The following is a 21,394-nucleotide window of genomic DNA, read 5'->3' on the forward strand; positions in this document are numbered from 1 at the left end:
TTTTTTTTGTCAACGACTAACTAATGGTGGCACCTTTTAAAATTGACATAATAGCAACTTTAACCCTTAACATTCATATTGTGTAATTTAGTCTAATTTTTTGCAGTTTTTATTTTCTTTTTGACATTAAAGGTTAATTTTAAAAGGATGAGAAAAGATAGAAATTATTGTCTTAGATTTTTAGGTGTTTCCATTTTAATATATTTTCAATAAAATTTAGCTGATAATTTTTTTTATCTTTTTAGGTGAAATGGTCACAAAGAAAAGTTGAATTGAAAAAATGTTGAAGGTTAGATTTTCTAGAGTTAAGACTAAATTGATATAATATATAAATAATGAGGGTTAAAGTTACTATTTTATCAATTTTACAAACTGCTTAGTCATGTGGTGACCAAAAAAGACAAAATTGAATGGTTGGATTGATATTTTGTAACTTTTCATATTATTAATAGTTGAGTGGCTATTTTATAACTTTTTATAATTGGGTATTAAAAATGAATTTACTAATAGTTGAGTGACTACTAGTGCAGATTACCCAAATTATTAACAAAAGACAATCTAAGTCGTCATCAAGGTAAACAAACGGTTGTGATAAGGAAATTAGGAGAAGTGCAATATCTAACAGCCGTATATGATTTTAGGAATTTAAGAGTCTGACTGAGAAAGCAATTCCGATTCCTCTTTTGGGTTTGTTGTGTTTCGAATCATCGCCTTCGCCTAACTTTTTCTCCTTCAATTTCTCAGGTAACACATATTTGCTCAATTATTATTTTTCCTTTTTGAGGGCTCTTCCGATTCAATTCTCAACAGTTAGGGTCTTGTACAGAATCTATTCATTTAATTTTAGTTTTGATCAAAGTAATAAAGGTTTTAGGGTTCGGCGGGTTAATCTATCTTGTTGGGGTGAAGATGTGGGCTGCTTCATGCCTTGCATCGTGCTGTGCGGCGTGCGCCTGCGATGCGTGCCGCACGGTGGTTTCGGGGATAAGCCGGAGGTCTGCAAGGATAGCCTATTGTGGACTATTTGCCCTTTCTCTGTTTGTTTCGTGGATCCTACGTGAGGTTGCCGCCCCTCTCATGGAGCAGCTGCCTTGTAAGTTTCGTTCGGTTTTGCCTCTTTTATTTTATTTTATTTTGGTTATTGCTGAGTGTGTTCTATATCTTTATATTATTAATTATTCGGAGCATAATTTGTTTGTTTTAAGATTCCATTACACATATCTTGGTAACTGTTGCACTGAGTGAATGTTGCTGCAATATGGTAAATAGTATCCAATCAATAACCTCTTCAATGGGCGGATAAGTCAAATTCTTTAGGCTTTGTTGCATTAGCATTGTCTTACACGGAGCTAAATGCATTTTAAACATGCTCTCTTAATTAACTATTCACCACATGAATCTGAAGAAAGCTCTGATTTCCATATGAATCTGGGTATATTTCTATTCACCATGTTCAGTATATTGAATCAAAACTGTTTCCTGGATGAACTGTATATATATATTTATTTTGAGTGTTGGATAACTGGTACTTGCACCTCATTTCTCCTGGACCGTGCTGCCCCATGTTATTTTGCCATTAGTTATTTGTATGTGGCACACATTTCATGTTTATAATGTTTTACATATTTCTTGATGGGGAAAAGTAAACTTGGTCTTGAGAGGTATAACTGAACTTGTTGTCTATGTCCTGATATACTTGATTTGCTGATTTAGTGAATATAATATTGTTATTTATACAGGGATCAATCAATTTCACAAAACACCCAACAGGGAATGGTTTGAAACAGATGCGGTGCTGAGGGTCAGCTTGGGAAATTTTCTCTTTTTCACTATCCTATCATTTTTAATGATTGGTGTTAAAAATCAGAGAGATCCTCGTGATGGTTTGCACCATGGTGGATGGATGATGAAAATTATCTGCTGGTTCATTTTAGTTATTTTGATGTTTTTTGTTCCTAATGAGATTATCAGCTTTTATGGTAAGCAACACTGCTTGTGTATCGTTCTACTAAATTAAGAATGCCATATTTTGAAAGTCGTTACATGCTTTAGGAGATTTCTTATGGAGCATTTTCCAATGATTAGAGGAAATAATAAATTGTCTAAAATCACTTCTAGTTTGACTTCGTCTGAAACTTAAATCTTGCATTTGCAGAGACGATATCAAATTTCGGCTCAGGACTGTTTCTTTTGATTCAAGTTGTGCTTTTACTTGACTTTGTTCATGGATGGAATGACAAATGGGTTGGATACGATGAGCAATTCTGGTTAGTTTTGCCTTTTGATGTCTTTATGGTATCTGTTCATTGTATTCTTCTGATTCCTGACCTGCTTGTTTTTATTTATAGGTATGTTGCTCTTTTTATTGTTTCACTTGTTTGCTATTTGGCGACATTTGGCTTTTCGGGACTTCTCTTTCACTGGTTCACTCCATCTGGACAGGATTGTGGACTCAATACCTTCTTTATCGTGATGACCTTGATTCTTGTCATTTTGTTTGCCATAGTTGCATTGCATCCTGAAGTAAGTCTCTCCTTTGGTTTTTCGTAATCATAATTACCTGTCAACTATAAACTCAATTAGTTGTGTTTTTGTTAGTTGCTGAAGAGCCAATACATTGATTGGAGTAAAGTTGATGCCACCACTTGCAAAATTTCTCATCTCTTGCATTGGAAACAACTAGCTCTCTTGTGGATTATATACCCTTAATGTAAAGTGGACCAGCCTAAACCTGAGTTGGTAATCCCAGTTAGAATATTGATACTATTCCCATAATTGATCAGATAGGTATACCTTTTCAAACATAGGACAATGATTAGAATGTGGAAATGAACATGCTTTTGTGTCCACAGTTCCACCCATTGCAAATAAAGGATTTACAACCAAAATATAGATGAATTGAGTGCAAAGATGGCTTAACCATTTAAATATTAAACCTTATAATCATGCTCTTTCTTTTGTTCCATAAAATTGAAATATTGAAGGATCATCTCTCACTCTTATCACCAGTCACTTGCATTTGAAATGAAAAAAGTAATGACTATGATTTAACGCTGTTGTTTATTTCAATCTATGGAGATGCTTCTTTTCTATTCCTAGTAGGCTAATATACATATATATTGATGATTTCTTGTCTAATTATCTTGTCATGTAACAGGTTGGTAGTAGCATTTTACCAGCATCAGTTATATCACTGTATTGCATGTACCTCTGCTACAGTGGGCTTGCAAGTGAACCAAGAGATTATGAATGCAATGGTCTCCACAAGCATTCTAAAGCAATTTCTACTGGCACTGTGACTGTTGGCCTGCTTACCACTATCCTTTCTGTTGTCTATTCTGCTGTTCGAGCTGGGTCTTCTACAACTCTACTATCCCCACCAAGTTCACCTCGTGCAGGTATTCTTGACAAAATATTCATTCATCATACATTATATACCAAACTGTTAATGTTTATATGGTTTTCCATTCTAAAGATTAGGGTCGAGAGTTGTCTGTAAATTTCATGGTTTTGCATCCCTTTTGTTTGTATCCCATTTTTTGAATCTATTCTGAGGGTAAAATAAGAAAAGAAAAGATGAAAAGATGAGATATGTTAAGAGTAGGGTTTAACATTGAGTTTGAATGCGTAAAGGTGGTGGAAAGCCATTACTTCCATTGGACAAGGCTGATGAGGAGGAGGAGGAGGAGAAGAATAAGGCAGTGACGTACTCGTACGCCTTCTTCCATATCATTTTTTCCCTGGCAAGTATGTACTCAGCGATGCTTCTGACGGGATGGTCTACCTCAGTTGGGGAGAGCGGGAAGTTAGTAGATGTAGGGTGGCCATCTGTGTGGGTACGGATTCTAACAGCCTGGGTGACTGCAGCTCTCTATATGTGGTCTCTCCTTGCTCCTATTCTCTTCCCAGACAGGGACTTCTAAGTCTCTCTAAAACATATGTTGTCGGATATCTTTGCAATAAATTTGCTCTGTATATGTATGTTTGTATGTGTGTGGGTGATCTGAGATGGATTTGCAGTCAACAAATTGATGTCGGATATTTATTGTTGCAGGAAAGTTACTGTATGTCTGATGGTCTGTGACAGATTTGATTACATCCCCCACTGAGATACTAAGAACCTTCTTGATTGAATTATCTTTATGTAATTATTGCAAGTTTAAGAAGAAAAACCTTGATATTCATTTAGTATCTCGATTTCAGATTAAATCTGTTCTTATATTACAGCTTATGAAAAACTGGTGGTTTTCCAAAGCTCAAAATGCGTAATTCGTCTACTTATTTCGTCCTTTTCATGTTGATGTGAGTTAGATGTTTATATTGGAAAAACCTCTTCTAAAAAAGTGGTTTTGAAATGTGTGGTAAAAAAAGTGTATTGTGTTAATTTTTAGTGATTTCTATTGTGATTATGGTTGAAATACTCAGGGTAACTATTAGAGTGAATGAAATTAGTAATATTATCCGTGAACGTATAATAGAGAAGTAAAGGTTAAAATATTTCACATACAACTATAAATTTTAAATACTTTTTAAGTAATTAATATAAATTATTTGTTTAATTAATGATACATAAAATATTTTTAAAACTTAAATATAATAATAAATTATATTTAAATAATTTAATATAATGATAATGATATTTAAGTAATTTAATATAATGATACATAAGATATAATTTAATTTAATTTTTTATATATCTTTTAAATAATTAATATAAATAAAGATATTTTGATAATTTTTACTTTTAGATGCAGCTTTTTGCGTTTAGGTGGAAAAACACTTTTTTCATCGTAATTTTGACCCAAAAACCATGACAGAGAAAAAATAATTTTGAAAAAATAAGCCCAAACATCTAAGTTTTGAGTATTATCAAGACAAAAATCATAAAACTAAAATAACATAATTAAAAAAATACTTAATACTATTATTAAAATAACTAGTTGTATAGGTGATTATCCAAAAATAATTTAAAACACTAATATACATAAATACATAAATAAAGATATAAAAGCAAAATAAAACTCTTAGGGCTCACATCCATTTGCCTTTTGCTCAGGGTGAAATTTGGCTGCTTCAATTGTTTCTTTTCATTTTCAATATTTTTAAATATTCATTATATTAATTTTAGGTTTTGAGTTTTTATCTTTTATTTTGATAAAATAACATTTTATGAATTTTAAAATAAAATTTCAAAATCAGTTTTCATAATTCTTTTTTAAAAAATAAATTTTGAAATAAATAAAAACAATCAATAATTCTTATACTGTATTTCTTTGAAAAATAACAAATAATAATTTAAAGTTATTTTTACTATTTTAAATATAAAATATTTATGTTTACATCGTAACATCATAAAATAATTGAAGTTAATCATTGTTGATATTGTGGTAAAACAAGGAAGGAATATGGAGTGGAGGTGGTTGTTGTGGAAGCCGATTCACTCAGCCGAGTGGAAAGTCAGAGGATACAAAGAGTGAAGATAAGGAGAGTATGAAGGTTGAGAGCTAAAGGTAAGTTAGCAAAGTGTAGGCATTGTTTCTTGGAAAGTCGATCTCTTTTTTTTTCATTCTTGGGGGTATTTATAGACTAGGGTTCTATGTAAGATTATATTAACGTGTTAGACTTGTCATTAAGTCATCATTATAGAACGCGTGGGGTGGATACCTTCAATGGGATGAGGATATTTGTTATGGGACATATCTTATCATTTATTTTGACTTGATGGTATGAAATAGTTGAACTCGTGTAGTATTTGATGACCAACAATTTATATTCCTAATGAAACTAAAGACCCTAATGGTAGATGGTAGATGCTTATTTGAATGATCATATTGGAAAGGGGTTTGCAGATTACCTTCAGACTTATTGATTGTCTTACTATTTAGGTGTTTTCTTCCATTGTCACGTGTCTTGACGTGAATAAGAGTATAACAAACATAAATTAAATAAAAAATAAAATTCAATTTGAATAACCACTAGAATTTTAATTTGTATTTCAAATCCATTCAACCACTACGACTAGATCGATTTTCTCTATTTCTCAAAATTTTTTACTCAATTATTCAAAGCAATTTGTTATCAAATATAGGGAAATCGAAATAAAATTATTATCAAATATAGGAAAATCGTATATATATACTTTTGCTTTTTAAAAATATAGGAAATTCATATATATATTTTCTTTTTAAAAAATAAAATAAGTTATCAAAGCAAAATAAGAATAATGCTGATTTATTTTTATTTTCCCTTAATTTGTTTGATTAAAATAGTAGAAAACTAAAATTCTCGAAGAAATTTGAACGAGAACATGAAAAAAAATCAACACAGTAAAGAAACATTTGAAGAAATTAGAAATTAATTCAGTTTATTTATCAAATGCATTTGTATAGTATGAATATAAAAAATTAATATATTAATAGTTTCTTTAATAAAATACTGAATAATAATATAAAGAGATGACACATAGTATAAACAATAAATGAATTACTACAAATTAATGTATAATAGTAACTACAACATTGGAATATTCAAAGCTAAAATTTACATCCTAACCCTACCATCATTAAATCAACTTGACAATCAACACCGGTCGACCAAGAAACAACTGCCAATAGCCCCAAGAGACCCACCGCATTACTGATGCATAAAAAGTCAAGCCTCAAATGACCTATCCTCCTCATCATTATCTTGAATCTATCACCAACACTATGATATATCATAATAAAGTTTTTTGAGAATGGTTCCTAATAAATCTTACATGTAACACCCCTTATTTGGCTCGGTCGCCGGACCCGGGTAGTAAGGTGCTACCACCAAATTTAACAATCATTATATATATACACTTTACAAAACAAAATCTCCATGATTAGACATCACGTCGTGCATAATCAAACATAATGAAAATTTGAAATCTGTATGGACCTAATTGAGAAATTCAAGCATGAAAAAGAATTGAAATGAAAATTTTCAAAGTTTAAAGGTTAATTTCAAAAATCCACAATTGGTATCGATACCAAATCGATACCAAATTTCAATCATGTTTTCTTTGACAAGGATATCAATATTAATTTCCTAATATCGATACTCAAATGAAAATCGATATCATTTTTGATATTCTATTTGTTTAAAACTATTCATTTGGTTAAGTATCGATACTAGATGTAAAAATATTGATACTTGAGTTCAGGAATAGTAAAAACTTCTCTTTAAAAGATCCACTTATGCTCAAAATTTACCTAAACTCAAATAACATACCTAAACACAATAAAAACATACAAATCAACATCTAAACAAAATATATATACTTAAGATCAATCAACATAAACAATCTACCATTGAGGTACTTAGACATGAACAACTAAGCATCCAATTTTATTTATAAGCATACTGTAACAGCCCGTTTTTAGTCAAATCTGAACAGTGGTTTTGGGACCACAAATCCAAATTCAAAACATTTATTTTATTATTATTTTAATGTTTACAGCATGATAATATGTTTGTGTGAAAATTTTGTTAAGAAATTTTATCGTTTGATTAGTCAATTTGATAAAAAGGATTAAATCGCATAAAGTGTAAAACTTGTGTGCTATTAGTTAAATGTGTCTAATAGCTATGGTTTATTAAAGTGAAGGTCCTTAAGTGGTAAATAACCCATTAGTATGTTAGTGGACTTGTATGATGATTGGTATTGTTGAAATTTAATTTATATTAAAAGGGTAATTAGGTAAATTAACAAATAAGTGATGAATAATTAAAACAAAACATAAAATTTTGTTTTCATTCATCTTCCTTAGCCAAATGAAGCATGAAGAAAAGCATTTTTAGGGCTTGAAGCTTTCGGTCATTTGCAAGTTCAATTGTAAGTTCGTTTTTGTCCCGTTTTTAATGATTTCTAAGTTTTTGAGATCGTTGCAACTAGGTCTAGCTAGCCCAGGGACTAATTTCCAAAACTGTTAGAGATTTTGAATGTTTCCATTGATGAATAAGCATGTATTTTGAAGTTTCTTGATATATTATGAATGCTTGTTGATAGATATACAAGTTTTGTTAAGTGATTTTTGAGAAAATGCAAAATAAGGATTAAATTGAGAAATGTTAAAAATTTGTAGTTAAAATGTGAAGTAAATGAAAAATATGGCTGTTAAGGTATAATAGTAATTTTTCTAGCATGGTTTAATATTGAATTTCATTAATTTGTGATTTTATGAAATAAGGACTAAATTGTGAAAAATGTGAAATATTGGGGGCAAAAGTGTAAATGTGCTTTAAAGTGTGTTTTGGACTAAATTGAATAGAGGGATAATTAAATGAGCTGAATTTGATATTATATAGATCAAGAGAAGTGAAATTTGGAAGCAGATCAAGGGAAAAATAAAGTTTCGGATTAATCGATCTATTTTATCGTTTTTGAACCCGAGGTAAGTTTGTATATTATAAGTTTTAATAAAAATGTATTTCATTTGGTTTGATATTGTATAAATTGTGAATATGAGACTATGGATATGATCGATAGTGATTTGACGACGATTCGACATTCAAAATTTCGGTTGAACCTTAGGAATAGTTTAGGATACTAGTGAAATGTCATTAGGGGATACATTGAGCTGGCTTCGAGCAATGATACTAGCACTTCAGTTGTGAATTATACTGATTTGGCTTCGAGCCTGAATATCGGCTGATTTGGCTTCGAGCCATGATATCAGTATTTCAAATATAAGCTACCTTGATTTGGCTTCGGGCCTTGGTATAGGTACTTAGTGTGCAAGACTCTTAAGTATTCGACTTCTATTCTGAATGGTTTAATGGGTAAATGAAAGATGTAATTGAGTTGAAAATAATATGAGATGGTACAGTTACGTACGTGACATGTATAAGTTTTGGTTCGAAGAAACTTGTGAAGAATGTGATTAATATCATAATTGTGTATTTGTTAGCTAATATATGCCAAATGTTGATATATATATTCAAATTGTTGAATTGTAATCTTGAAATTGAGTTGAGTTTATTTTATACGAGTATACGAGCTTACTGAGCTTTATAGCTTACTTTGTTTATTTTCCCATGTTTTATAGTGTTATCAAGCTAGCTTGGATTCGGGGATCGTCGGAGATCGCTTCACACCATCCACCTATCACTTGGTACCTATTGTAATAGTCCGGTTTAGACCCTAGTCAGAATAGTAGTTTCGGGACCACAAACCCGATTCAAAAAATATTTTTATATTATTTTTCGTGCTTATAATATGTGAATTGACATGTGTGAAAGTTTCGTATGAAAATTAGATCATTTGTGTGTTTAATTTGTGAAAAGGACCTAATCGCGTAAAATGTAAAAGTGGCCTTCTAATTGTTAAAGTACTTAATTGCTATGTTTCTTTAATTGTGGGGTTCTTATGATGAAATTAGACCATTGAAGTAATGGATGGACATATATGTCTATAGTTAGTGGAATTTTGATATTAATTCATTAAGGGTAATAATGTCATTTTGTAATTTAAGTTAAATTAAATAAAAACAAAGGTTAAAATTCATTTAGTTCATTTATCTTCCATTGAAAATAGAAAGAAAAGATAGGGTTTAACTGTTTGAAGCATTTGGCCATGGTCCAAGCTTGATTCAAGGTTCGTTTTTGTTCGGTTTTTGATAATTTCTACGTTTTTGTGATCGTTGCTCTTATACTATCAAGCCCATGTATTAATTTCTGATTTTGTTGATAATTTTGAAATATTCCATTGATGAATTTGTGAGCTTTGTGATGTTAGTTGTTGGAAAATAAAAGATATGTGTTGGGTTGATATATTTTATCTTTGAATTTTTGATGAATTTGAGTAAAATGGGCTAAATTGTGAAAATTGTAAATTGAGGGACTAAAATGAGAAATAAAAGAAATATGTGGACTTGTATGAGCTATAGGAATATTCTGCCAAGCATGTCTAAAGAAATTTTGTGTATTTTGTGATTTTATGAATTAGGGACTAAATTGTTAAAATTACGAAAATGTGAGGGCTAGTTTTTAAATTTCCCTAAATGTGTGTTGTGGATTGATTTGAATGATTTGGTGAATAAAAGAGTTAAATTTGAATTTATATAGATCAAGAACAAAAGAAAATGAAATTAGATCGGGGGAAATTGAAAGTCGTCGAGTAGTCGACTCCATTTGTCCAAATCTGTACGAAGTAAGTCTATATACAAATAAATGCGTTTGAAATGATTTAATTGTTCTTATATGCTATTGAATAATGATGAATAGCTTAATGCATTGAATATGAGATACCCGAGAGAGAGTATCGACAAGGTTCCGATGTCCGAAAAGCCCCATACGAACCATAGGAATAGTTAGGATACATATGTCATGACATAGGATCCGATATATATTTTCGTGTAAGACTACGTTTGGGACGTTGGCATCGAATTTTGATTTATGTGTAAGACCACGTCTGGGACGTTGGCATCGTATTTGATTTCGTGTAAGACCCTGTCTGGGACAGTGACATCGATATTTGATTACATGTAAGACCACGTCTGGGACGTTGGCATTGTATGAGCTTTCTGAGCTATCCGTGTATCCTTATGATTCCGAATGGTTCAACGGACATTCCGAGAAACGGATAATTATATGAGATGTGTATCCAATTCAGGTACTTTCAAAATGTATACTATGTTTGAAAATAAAAAAGTAAATATAAGTACAAGTGATGATATGTGTTATAAGTATGAGAAAATATGCTATATGTGTAAATGAATTGGATTATGTGAAATATATATGCACTATGTGGTTTCTGATAGTATTTGGCCATGGAGTATATGTATGCTTTCATGTTTTGAATGTTAAGTTTATTTGTATATGGCTTACTAAGCTTTTGAAAGCTTACTTTGTGTGTGTTTGCATTATTTTATAGATATCGTAGCTACCGAGAGCTCTGGAATCATCGAGGATCATCACCACACTATCGAACTTCTTTTTGGTACCTTTGAAAATGTATATATTGAAGTATGGCATGTATAGGCTAGAAGTGTGTGAATATGTTTGGTAATATATATATTTAGCCATGTGATTTGGCTTGGTTTTGGTTGTGTATATGAATGTGTTTTTGGTATGAATTATGTGATGTAATTATGCTAATATGACATGTTCTTGAATGGCCAAGAGAATAGGTCATTTTGGGTAAGTTTGTGGTAAGTGTTTATTTTGGAGTTGGGTAAGTTTTGGCTTGAGATTGAATGAAGTAAATTTAAGATTGTGAATCATATGTTTTTGCATGATTTTGGCTCATGATTTGGAATGGTGAATAAGCATGAATTTGGTTGGTAACTATATGACATTATTGGTGTATGTATTGGTTGTGAAATGGTTGAGCATTTGGTATGCAATTGATGTTTATTTGTTGCTTGCAAGGAGGACCCTTAATGGGTGGCAAATTGGCCTTGCAAATGGCCTATTTTTGCCCATACGGGCATGTGTCTCAGCTGTGTTGCTCAATGGCCATTTCAAAATGAGCCTAAGCAGACCACACGGTTGCACACACGGGCATGTGCTAGGCCGTGTGGCCAAGTCAGTTTCGAGCACGGGCTAGACACACGGGCGTGTGACTGGCCGTGTGACTCAAGTAAGTAGCCTCCCTAATTTTCACACGGCCTGGTACACGGGTGTGTCTTGTGGTCGTGTGGACAAGTCAGTATGTATGCCCTGTTTTGACACGGCCTAGACACACGGGCATGTTTAAAGCCGTGTGAGGCACACAACCTGTTCACATGGGCGTATGACCTGTACAACTTTAAAAAACTATTTAAGTTTCAAAATTTTTTGAATAAATTCAGTTTAGTCCCTGTAACACCCCACACCAGTACCCTTTGTCGGGACGGAATACGAGGCATTATCTAACCTTAAACTCATTCTTTCAAACATTTCAGAGTCACCAAAACTCTGTTCAATTTGAAACTTTTTCAATTTCTACTTTAAACTTCTTATCATGGGCCTACGGGCCCCAAATCAACCATTGAAAACTATTTGGGATTAACCCCGACCCTTAAGCCATCTATAGAAAATTTTTCTTAGAAACAAAGCACACGCCCTCGTGGAAGGGCAACACGCCCGTGTGGCCAATTCGACATGGTCATGCTGATGGCCTGTGCATGCCCGTGTCCTCCACCCGTGTGGAATTAATTCTAAATGCACACTTACAGAGGTTTTCACACGGCCTAGCATACGCCCGTGTCGTGGCCCGTGTCCTTCACACGGCCATGAAATGCTCGTGTCCTAGGCCGTGTGCAAAAACTTGGACATTCCGTTTCTGACGTCAGCAACCCTAAAATGTCATACGGCCAAGGCACACGCCCATGTGCTAGGCCGTGTCCTTTACACGGCTGAGACACACGACCGTGTCTTTGCCTGTGTGTTTACTACCATGCATACTGACTTGAAAATTTTACGTGCAGGGGACATACGGTCGGACCACACGCCCATAAGGAAGACCGTGTGTCACACACGGCCTAGACACACGCCCGTGTGTCTACCTGTGTGGACAACATAAGGCTATTTACCAAGCCTCTTAGCCACCCTTATTTACACAACCTGCACAATGGCAACCAAAACCAATATAAGGCTATCTCATGCAACCAAATCAGCCACAATAAATAACATTACATTTGTGCATTTTACTCATCCATGAAAATAACATCTTTGCATATAAATCAAAATGAATATTAGCCATCATTCAAGGATTAATACAAAATGAGGGATTTATCCCAAGCCAACACATTTGGCCAAATTAATAATAACACAAAACACAAGTCTAATTCCCTATACAAGCCATATTCAAAAATATAAATCAAACTATATCAAATACTTCGATTGATACTGTGATCAATATCTCTGATTTCTGTTGGTCTTTGAGCTAGATAAGCGACATTATAAGGAAATGGAAAAGGAGAGGGAGTTAGCTTAAAGCTTAGTAAGTTGCACATAAATAAATATACAACACAACTTTACCATTCATCAACAAGCTCATAACTTACAAGTGGGCATAAGCAAAACTTACTCATCAATATCCAATACACATCATATAGTACATATTGGGTTCACATTTTATACATACCAAATAGGTACCTATATTACTCACAACACAGTTATACTTTCCTCATTAACTAGAAATCATGACTTTCACCGTTGAACCATTTGGAACATTATCGGATATTCCATAAGCCTCAAACACGGGGTAAGGTGCTAATGCCATGTCCCAAACATGGTCTTACACTGACACATTTCATGGCCGATGCATGTCCCAGACATGTCTTACACTGGCTTACATCTTGAGGCCGATGCATGTCCCATACATATCTTACACTAGCGCTCGTCTCAATGTTGATGCTATGTTCCAGACATGGTCTTACACTGGCTCTTATAATGTGGCTGATGCATGTCCCAGACATGTCTTACACTAGCCCACAATAACCCATTTGTCATGGCAAAAATATCCGATTTATTTCCTAGGTTCAAACAGGAATTCTACTATCTCTATTATCATCATACTTTCTCAATTCCAAAATCAAGCAATTCATGCTATATTAATTGAAATACAATTCAACACATACATAAGCAATGTAGTTATATTATTTACATACAACTTACCTCGAATTACAAAATGTGGCGACTAGTCGTGTAACATCCCGAAATAAGGCCTAAATGGAACAGTGGTTGCGAAACCATAAATTTGAGGTAGAAAAATTTATTTTATTATCATTTTAAGGTCTATGGCTTGATTGCATGATTGTGTGAAAATTTCATTTAGAAATTTTATCTATAGAGGGCCTAATTTGATATTTAGGACTATATTGTAAAAGTTGTAAAATGTGTGTTCTAGTTCACAAAGGTATTAAGTACTTGTGAGTAATGAGTTTTTAAAGTGGATGTCCTTGGATAGTAATTAGACCATTATACTAGTTTGGACAAAAATACCTAATGGAAAATAAAACACCATAGTTTTTAATTAAGGGCATTTTGGTCATTTAGTTATAAAAATGAATTAAAAACAAAATTAAAAGCCAATTTTTGTCCATCTTCTTCATTAGGCCGAAATTTCAAGGTTTCTCCATAGTTAGGGTTTGTTCCAAGCTTCCAAGCTCCATAATCAAGAAGAACAAAATTCGGAGTTAGACCGTGGAAAGAAAAAGATAGTGGACTAAATCGATATAGTTGATCGTATTTTGTTTCGAGGTAAGTTTGCAGTAAATAAATGCAATATTCTATTATTTTATGTTAATTTTGTTAATTTCCAGCATGTGTATATTTATTTTATGAAATTATTCAAAGGAGACTCAAGCATGAATTGTCGGAGAAGTAATTTCAGAAAGTCCCGGTTGAACCTTAGGAATGTGTAGGATACAAATGTCATGACATTAGGGTTTAAGGATACCATGTAAGACCATGCCAAGGGATGGCAATTGGTAAGGTTTCTAAGGCAAGGAAATCATGTAAGACCATGTCAAGACATGCCATTGATAAGTTACCATAAGGCAAAGGTCCCATGTAAGAACATGCCAAGGCATGGCATTGGTGAGTTCATAAGGCAAGGATACCATGTAAGACCATGTCAAGACATGGCAATGATAAGTTTCAAAAGGATACCACGTAAGACCATGACAAGTCATGGCAATAGTAAGGTACCCGCGTATCCTTAGTATTCCAAGTGGTTCAACGAGAAAATTTAAAGAGAATATCAAGGTAAGGTAAGGTAAGGTAAGGTAAGACGAGTTATACTAAAAAGGTAAGACAAGTTCATGCTAGAAGAGTAAAGGTAAGTACATAATGTTCATGTATGCTTGATAAAGAAAAAGGTAAGTAAAATGTATTAATAAATTTGATTAAGTAAGTATTTAAGTAAGTGAGTAAGTGAAGAAGTTTAAAATATGTCTATGACAATTAATGAAGTTGCATTAAGTAGTATCATGCCAAGTAGTAAGATAATTCTTATGAATGTTGTTATTTATTTGCATGCAAACTTACTAAGCTTAATGCTTACCCCTTTATTTTCCTTCTTTTTATAGTTTTTTTTATTGGACCTTCTTTTTATAGTTTTGTCAAGCTAACTCGGGGATCGTAAAGTACGTCGGAGGTCCGGGCACACTATCACGAGGATTATTTTGGTATAGCTAGTCGTTTCATTTTGAGTATGGCATGTATAGCATCGTAGCCATTTTGTGTGTATGATCTTATGATATGGCTAATGAATGGTATGTAAATGCTTGATAATGATTAGCTGTTGGAATGACTAATCAAGGACATGTTTGGTGTTATGTATGCCTAAATGCTAGTTATTCCATGGAAATCATGAAAAAGGTGAAATTAGCTTTAAAACAGTATCGGACAACAATAATGACTTGAATTTGGAAAATCACTAAAAATAGTAGAAATGGATTTAGATAGTGAATGAGATATATAATTAAAGCTTGATGAGTCTATTTTCATATGGATGGAACAAAACAGGTATATGAGTTATATTTTATGAGATATTTAAATTTTTGTGAAACAGGGCCAGAGCAATTTCTAGATCCCCTGTTTTCACTTTGGAAATTCACCAAAAATTGTACAGAGATAATTAGAAGCCATGCTTTACATGTAAAGATTATTGAGTCTAGTTTTATAAGAAACAAACAGCATAATAATTGAAACTCTGTACAGGGAGATATTTAATTCGTAATACACAGGGGTCAGAGTAGTCGAACTCTAAAATAGGGGAGACTTTAACTAATAAACTGTACTAGTTGGCCTGACCAAAAATTCTAGAAAAAATTTAGTTGATAGATATATGAGTCTAGTTTCAAGGAAAATTTACAGAATTGGATTTTGAGTTTCGTAACTCAATATATGAATTTTTAAGAGACTGTGATGCAGTTAGCCAGCTTGTCTGGAAGTTCTAAAATAAATTGTTTGAGCTGTTTAATTAATGAATTAAGTCTGTTAACACCTCGTACTCGACTTTGGCGAAGGTCTCGGGTTCGGGGCGTTACAAGTCAATTTAGTCGGTTTGCTTAGCTTTCCCCCGGTCTAGGTTCAGATTCGGTATTTCTTGATATATAATAACAAAATGCACTTATTTAATCACTTTATCAACATAGGCACTCTACAATTCATAGTTGGGCAAAATGACCAATTTGCCCCTAGACTTTTGCAAAATGACCATTTTACCCCTAAGCCCAAAAATTGATTTTTATTGAATTTCTTCACATCTTAAGCCTAGCCGAACCCTTTCTACTCTTATAGCAACTTTAAATTCCCACTATTTCACATACTTATCATCTATTTTACAACTTATGCAAAATAGTCCTTTTAGGTGTTTTCATGCTAACACCTTTCACAAAAGTTATTTATAAGACACCCAAGATCATTTTCTTCCATAAAAAATCAGAAAACTTTAAAAATCATTTCATGAAAAAACGCTAAACGCTTCATCATTTTGCAAAATAGTACCCTCATTTGAAAGCTTATGCTTCAAGGGTCTCAAAAATGCAAAAATCATCAACAAAGGGTATGAAAATCACTTACTTCTAGAGATGATAAGTTACTAAAAATTTCAAGCTTCAAAACTCTTCTCTTGGCTGATATTTTTGGTTAAAAAGAAAGAATAGGTGAAAAAGATGAAGGCTAGGCACTTAGGGTATTATTTTATCACATAAAATGTCATCACTTACCTAACATTTTGACCATTTACTCTTTTTTGTCTCATGGAAGGCCAAAATCTTTTAAAAAGGGTCTAGTTACCCTTTAAAGACCCCAAAATTTTATTCTCCAGCTATTTGACACCTTTAGCTATCAATTTAGGACTTTTTCACTTTATGCGATTTAGTCATTTTACGCAATTAAACTCACAAACGCTAAAATTACTTCACCAAATTTTTCATGCACTTTTAAAAACATGCTATAATATCAAAATAATAATAAAATAATTTCTCTGACTTTGGATTTGTGATCCTGAGACCACTATTCTGACTAGGCCCAAAATCAGGCTGTTAAAGTCCCGACCCCTTTGTAATGCATGTTTAAGGTCTCGATGACCTATATAAGATACTCTATACTCTATGGTAATGTTTGACTATGATTGTGAATGATGTATATGAATTGTTCGTAAAATATTTTGATTTGTCTAGTAATGCCTTTAACCTTAGTCCGGTGACGGATACGGGTTAGGGGTGTTACACCTATAAACTTTGGTATTTTAAGTATATGGCATGTATAGGTAAATGATTTTGGTCATTTGAAATGACTTGTAAATGTATATGTTTTGGTTTGTAAATATAGCCATGAGAGTTGTCTTAATTTGGTTGTTTCGGCTATGTATATATATGTGCATATATGGTTTGTATTGTAAGTTCATGATAGATATGTGTATGGCTTATATTATGAAGCTTTTGCATATGGATATGGTAGATACTAAATGGTTGATATTGAGAATTGGTTTGCTTGTGAAATTAGGCTAAATAATGCATATTTGAATTTAGCCATTTTGATGTTTAAGTAAGTAAAGTTTGGTATGAATTTTGATGCCATATTGTGGTAGTTATGTTTTGGATTGGTTAGTGTTGGAAAAAGGTTTGAAATATACTTGAGTAAGGATGTTGGAATGCCTTTTATATGATATGTTTGCTACCAAATGTTTTGATGTAGGTGTGCACAAATTTGGGTGGAAAATTGACTTGGTAAATAGCCTATTTTTGTCCACACGGGCAGAGACACGAGTGTGTGTCTCAGCCGTGTGTGACACACGGTCATGTTACATGGCCATGTGTCCCTTTGTGTTGAAATTAAAATCAAGTTAGTAAGCTCCACATGGCCTCACACACGGGCGTGTGACTTGGCCGTGTGACATAAGTCAGTATTCCGTACAGGTTTGGCATGGCCTAGCACACGGCCTGGCACACGAGAGTGTATGGCCATTTTTAGGGCACATGAGTTAGCCATATGGGCGTGTGTGTTGGCCGTGTGACCCAAGTCAGAGAGTTACATGGGGTCGGACACGGGCTGGGACACGACCATGTGCTGTCATTTCAAATGTCCACACGGCCGGTGACACGAGCGTGTCTATAGCCGTGTGAGAGACACGCGGGCCACACGAGTGTGTGCCCCTATTTTGAGAAAATTTTTTAAGGTTTTGTGAAAGTTTCCTAAGTTATCGGTTTAGTCCCGAACTACTCCCAAAGCATGTTTAGGGCCTTGTAGGCTCATTATAGGGACAATGTGCTTGAGTTTGAATAATGTTTTCATGAAATGTGAAATTATATGTGAATTGAATGTTTAAATGTTTTATAAGTCCGGTAATGCTCCATAACCTTATTCCGGTGTTGAATACAGGTGAGGGGTGTTACAAATACACCAAAGCATTACCATCTATTAAGATCAAATCATATGTTAACTATTACTCTCACAACTATGCATTAGCCACAACTACCTTAACATATCAACTACTCATCTATTTAATCATTATACATATAAACATCTTCAAGATAATCATCCCTATCAACCACACATACACACACATATATATATACAATACTTATAAATTAGAAACTTAAATGCCATCAAGATACAAAATGAGCATTACACACATATATATACATGGAACATCCTAGGCACATGCCAAAATCAAAAGAACATTTCACCAATAGTTGAATTCGGGATTCTCACTAAATGCTGAATCGACTTACGAACTGAATAATATCTAACCTACACACGAACAAATGATAACGTACACTAAGTATAACTCAATGGTATTTCTATATCTAATATTAAATTATAATATAAATTATGTAATGCATGACTTAACAAAAAGATCTAGTACAAATTAATATTGAAAAACTACATGTCATAATGTACCATTTAATATTCTAATTCGATTTACTTATAATAATTCAACCTAACATAATTGTAACATATATACATTTCTCCGTATAACAATCAAAATATTTTTTATCACATCAATGTTATATACACATTTTCGGACTTAACTCTGGTATCCTTTATTCAATTTCATTTATAATCAATGTCCCAAATCCATATCATTATTTCATCCATCATACCTATATACATATACACAATTATATTTATATATATCACATCTCAAAACAAACTTAATGTCATATTTATATTATTATACGATATTACCAAAACTATTCACTTTAATCCTCATCACAAATAATAAATTTGAATCGGATCAATTCATCTCTTTTTATCATTTATAGCTTACCGCATGATCTTCTTATGCAAAACAGTTCATAAGTGTAACAATTGAAGTTGTTTGGGTTATAGAAACACAAACCGTGAACTTCGAGCTATTTGTCGATGATCTTGTCTTTTCCTTTCTTTCTCAAGGATTTAGGGTCAACGTTAACTACGTATTGAAACAAATATAATAAATTAACACTACACATCCCAATTCGAATTCAATTGTTAAATTATACAACTCGCATGTTATTCAATTTAGTCCAAAAATCGAGACTGTAAAAATTTTCACATTTAATCCCCAAAACCTAATGTCGAATTTTCTAGAGTCCTTATAGGACTTCCTATATCTCAATTACACCCCAAATTTTGAATTTTGCACAATTTAGTTCTTATTATACAAAATCATCTGTTGACTTTACAAATTAGTTCTATTTCACATCTAACCTTAAAATCTATCAAAATAACACCTTAAACTTCAACCATTCAGCTAAGGTAACATACTCAAATTTTAACAATAACAAAAGTTACAACATGGTTCAGCTAACTTGTAGCATTGAGATTCTAAAAACATAAAAATTATTAAAAAAATAGACTAAATTAACTAACCAATTAAAGCTTAAAAAAGCCTACATCCTTTAATGCCGTGCGTCTCTTCTTCTTTCTTGTTTCGAAATGCAGAGAATGAGAAGAGAATAGCTACAGTCTCTGTCAATCCACTTAGCACATTTTGTTGTTATATAATTTTATTACATATATTAATGTTAATAATAACATATCTAACTTATGTATATAATACTTTATCCCATGACCGTCCACTACAATAATCACAAAGGTGTATTTGCTTTTTAAATCCTTTAATCATTAATTCAACTTAATATCAATTCATACTTCTATCATTTAACGCAATTTAGTCCTTATACTCAAATTACACATTAATTCAACGAAATTATCTAACCGAAATTCAATTCTTTTCTAAAATAACTCCATAAATATTTAATAAAAATATTTACAAGTCTGATTTACGAAAATGAGATTCCGATATCTCAATTTCTAAAACTATCGACTTTAGAATCAGTACACTTATACCTTGTCTAACTTTTCAAATAACCAAAATTATTAAACCAAACTTCAATATAATACTGTAATATATTAGATAATATTCACTGATCATATCATCAAAAAATAACATTCCAAAACCATCATTTTTTATTTCACTGACTTTCGAGTCGTTACATTACAACACTCTTAAATTAGCAAATTTCATATATACACTAAAACTTGATTAGAAACTAAAAATAAACCACATATGCTTTAAAAAAAAACAGAATGAATACAATAAAAACCATGAAACTGTAAATAAAATCACGATAATGTAAACTGAAATTAAAAATAAAATAAATACTAGGAAAATAATGTTGAAGAAGTCATAACTAGCGAACAATTTAAAGGTTGGCGCCACCGAATCAAAACAAAGATATAGTTTGAAAAAGTGGAGGAGCTGAAATTTTTCGTATGAATTTTAATATATTAATAGTTTAATGCTTAAGAAATTTCATATGATTAATTATCATGTATTATATGTTGGTGTTATATTTTAAATGCTTTTTGTACGTGTTAGTTGCTAGGTTTGTTTATAGGAGGTTCAAGAAAGCTGATTAGAAGTTATTCTTGATTTTTAACTCAAAATTTTCTTTCCTCATTTTACTACTTCAAGTATTCATCCGTTGTAACTTTTTTTCCCAGTTTTTAACACAATTAAAAACAAACAAACCAACCCAGCAACGGATCGTTTTAGCTAATAAATAGTGCCACATACCTTTCTTTTATAAAAATATATATAGACATTTTAAAAAGTTATAAAAATAGAAAATTTTTAATTTTAAAAAAAATTACCCAAAACTTCTAATTTCTTTGGGAAAAATGTTTAATTATTTCATATATATTTAAAGTTGATATGTTTTTTAGATTATACGTACATTTATTGATTTTTTATTTTTATTTTTAAAGTTATATATATGAAAATGAAAAATTGTATGTTTTTATAAGAAAAAAACAATAGCGCTAATTTAAATGCTAAAACAACCAACAATTTTTTTTTTGATTAATCCAGAAACAATAATATTTTAAGTAGCAAAATGAGGTAAAAAAATAGAAAATGAATTAATCGTGTGAAAAGCCTATG

General features: G+C 32.2%; 1 protein-coding gene across 5 annotated transcripts; it reads left to right on the top strand.

Moving 5' to 3' along the window:
• The first annotated feature begins 538 nt into the window (after nt 1-538).
• Nucleotides 539-4,184, top strand: LOC107961846 (probable serine incorporator). 5 transcript variants are annotated; one of them, XM_016898012.2, is made up of 7 exons: nt 539-744; nt 910-1,093; nt 1,740-1,979; nt 2,156-2,267; nt 2,349-2,523; nt 3,158-3,398; nt 3,634-4,184. In XM_016898012.2, exons 2-7 carry the CDS (start codon nt 910-912, stop codon nt 3,921-3,923), a joined length of 1,242 nt encoding a protein of 413 aa, XP_016753501.1. In that variant the 5' UTR covers nt 539-744; the 3' UTR covers nt 3,924-4,184. The 5 variants fall into 5 exon arrangements, with proteins under 5 accessions (XP_016753501.1, XP_016753500.1, XP_016753497.1 ...); XM_016898011.2 differs by having other exon boundaries at nt 579-744; nt 875-1,093; XM_016898008.2 differs by having other exon boundaries at nt 582-744; nt 868-1,093.
• The last annotated feature ends 17,210 nt before the right edge of the window (nt 4,185-21,394 follow it).

This window comes from Gossypium hirsutum, chromosome A06 (genome assembly GCF_007990345.1).
Source record: "Gossypium hirsutum isolate 1008001.06 chromosome A06, Gossypium_hirsutum_v2.1, whole genome shotgun sequence".
NCBI classification, from domain to species: Eukaryota; Viridiplantae; Streptophyta; class Magnoliopsida; order Malvales; family Malvaceae; genus Gossypium; species Gossypium hirsutum.

Bases quoted from the DNA above. Each gene is read 5' to 3' on its own strand.
- LOC107961846 (XM_016898012.2), top strand. From the start codon at position 910: ATGTGGGCTGCTTCATGCCTTGCATCGTGCTGTGCGGCGTGCGCCTGC. The intron at 1,094-1,739 runs GTAAGTTTCGTT...TTATTTATACAG, and splicing joins TCTCATGGAGCAGCTGCCTT to GGATCAATCAATTTCACAAA. The intron at 2,524-3,157 runs GTAAGTCTCTCC...GTCATGTAACAG, and splicing joins TAGTTGCATTGCATCCTGAA to GTTGGTAGTAGCATTTTACC.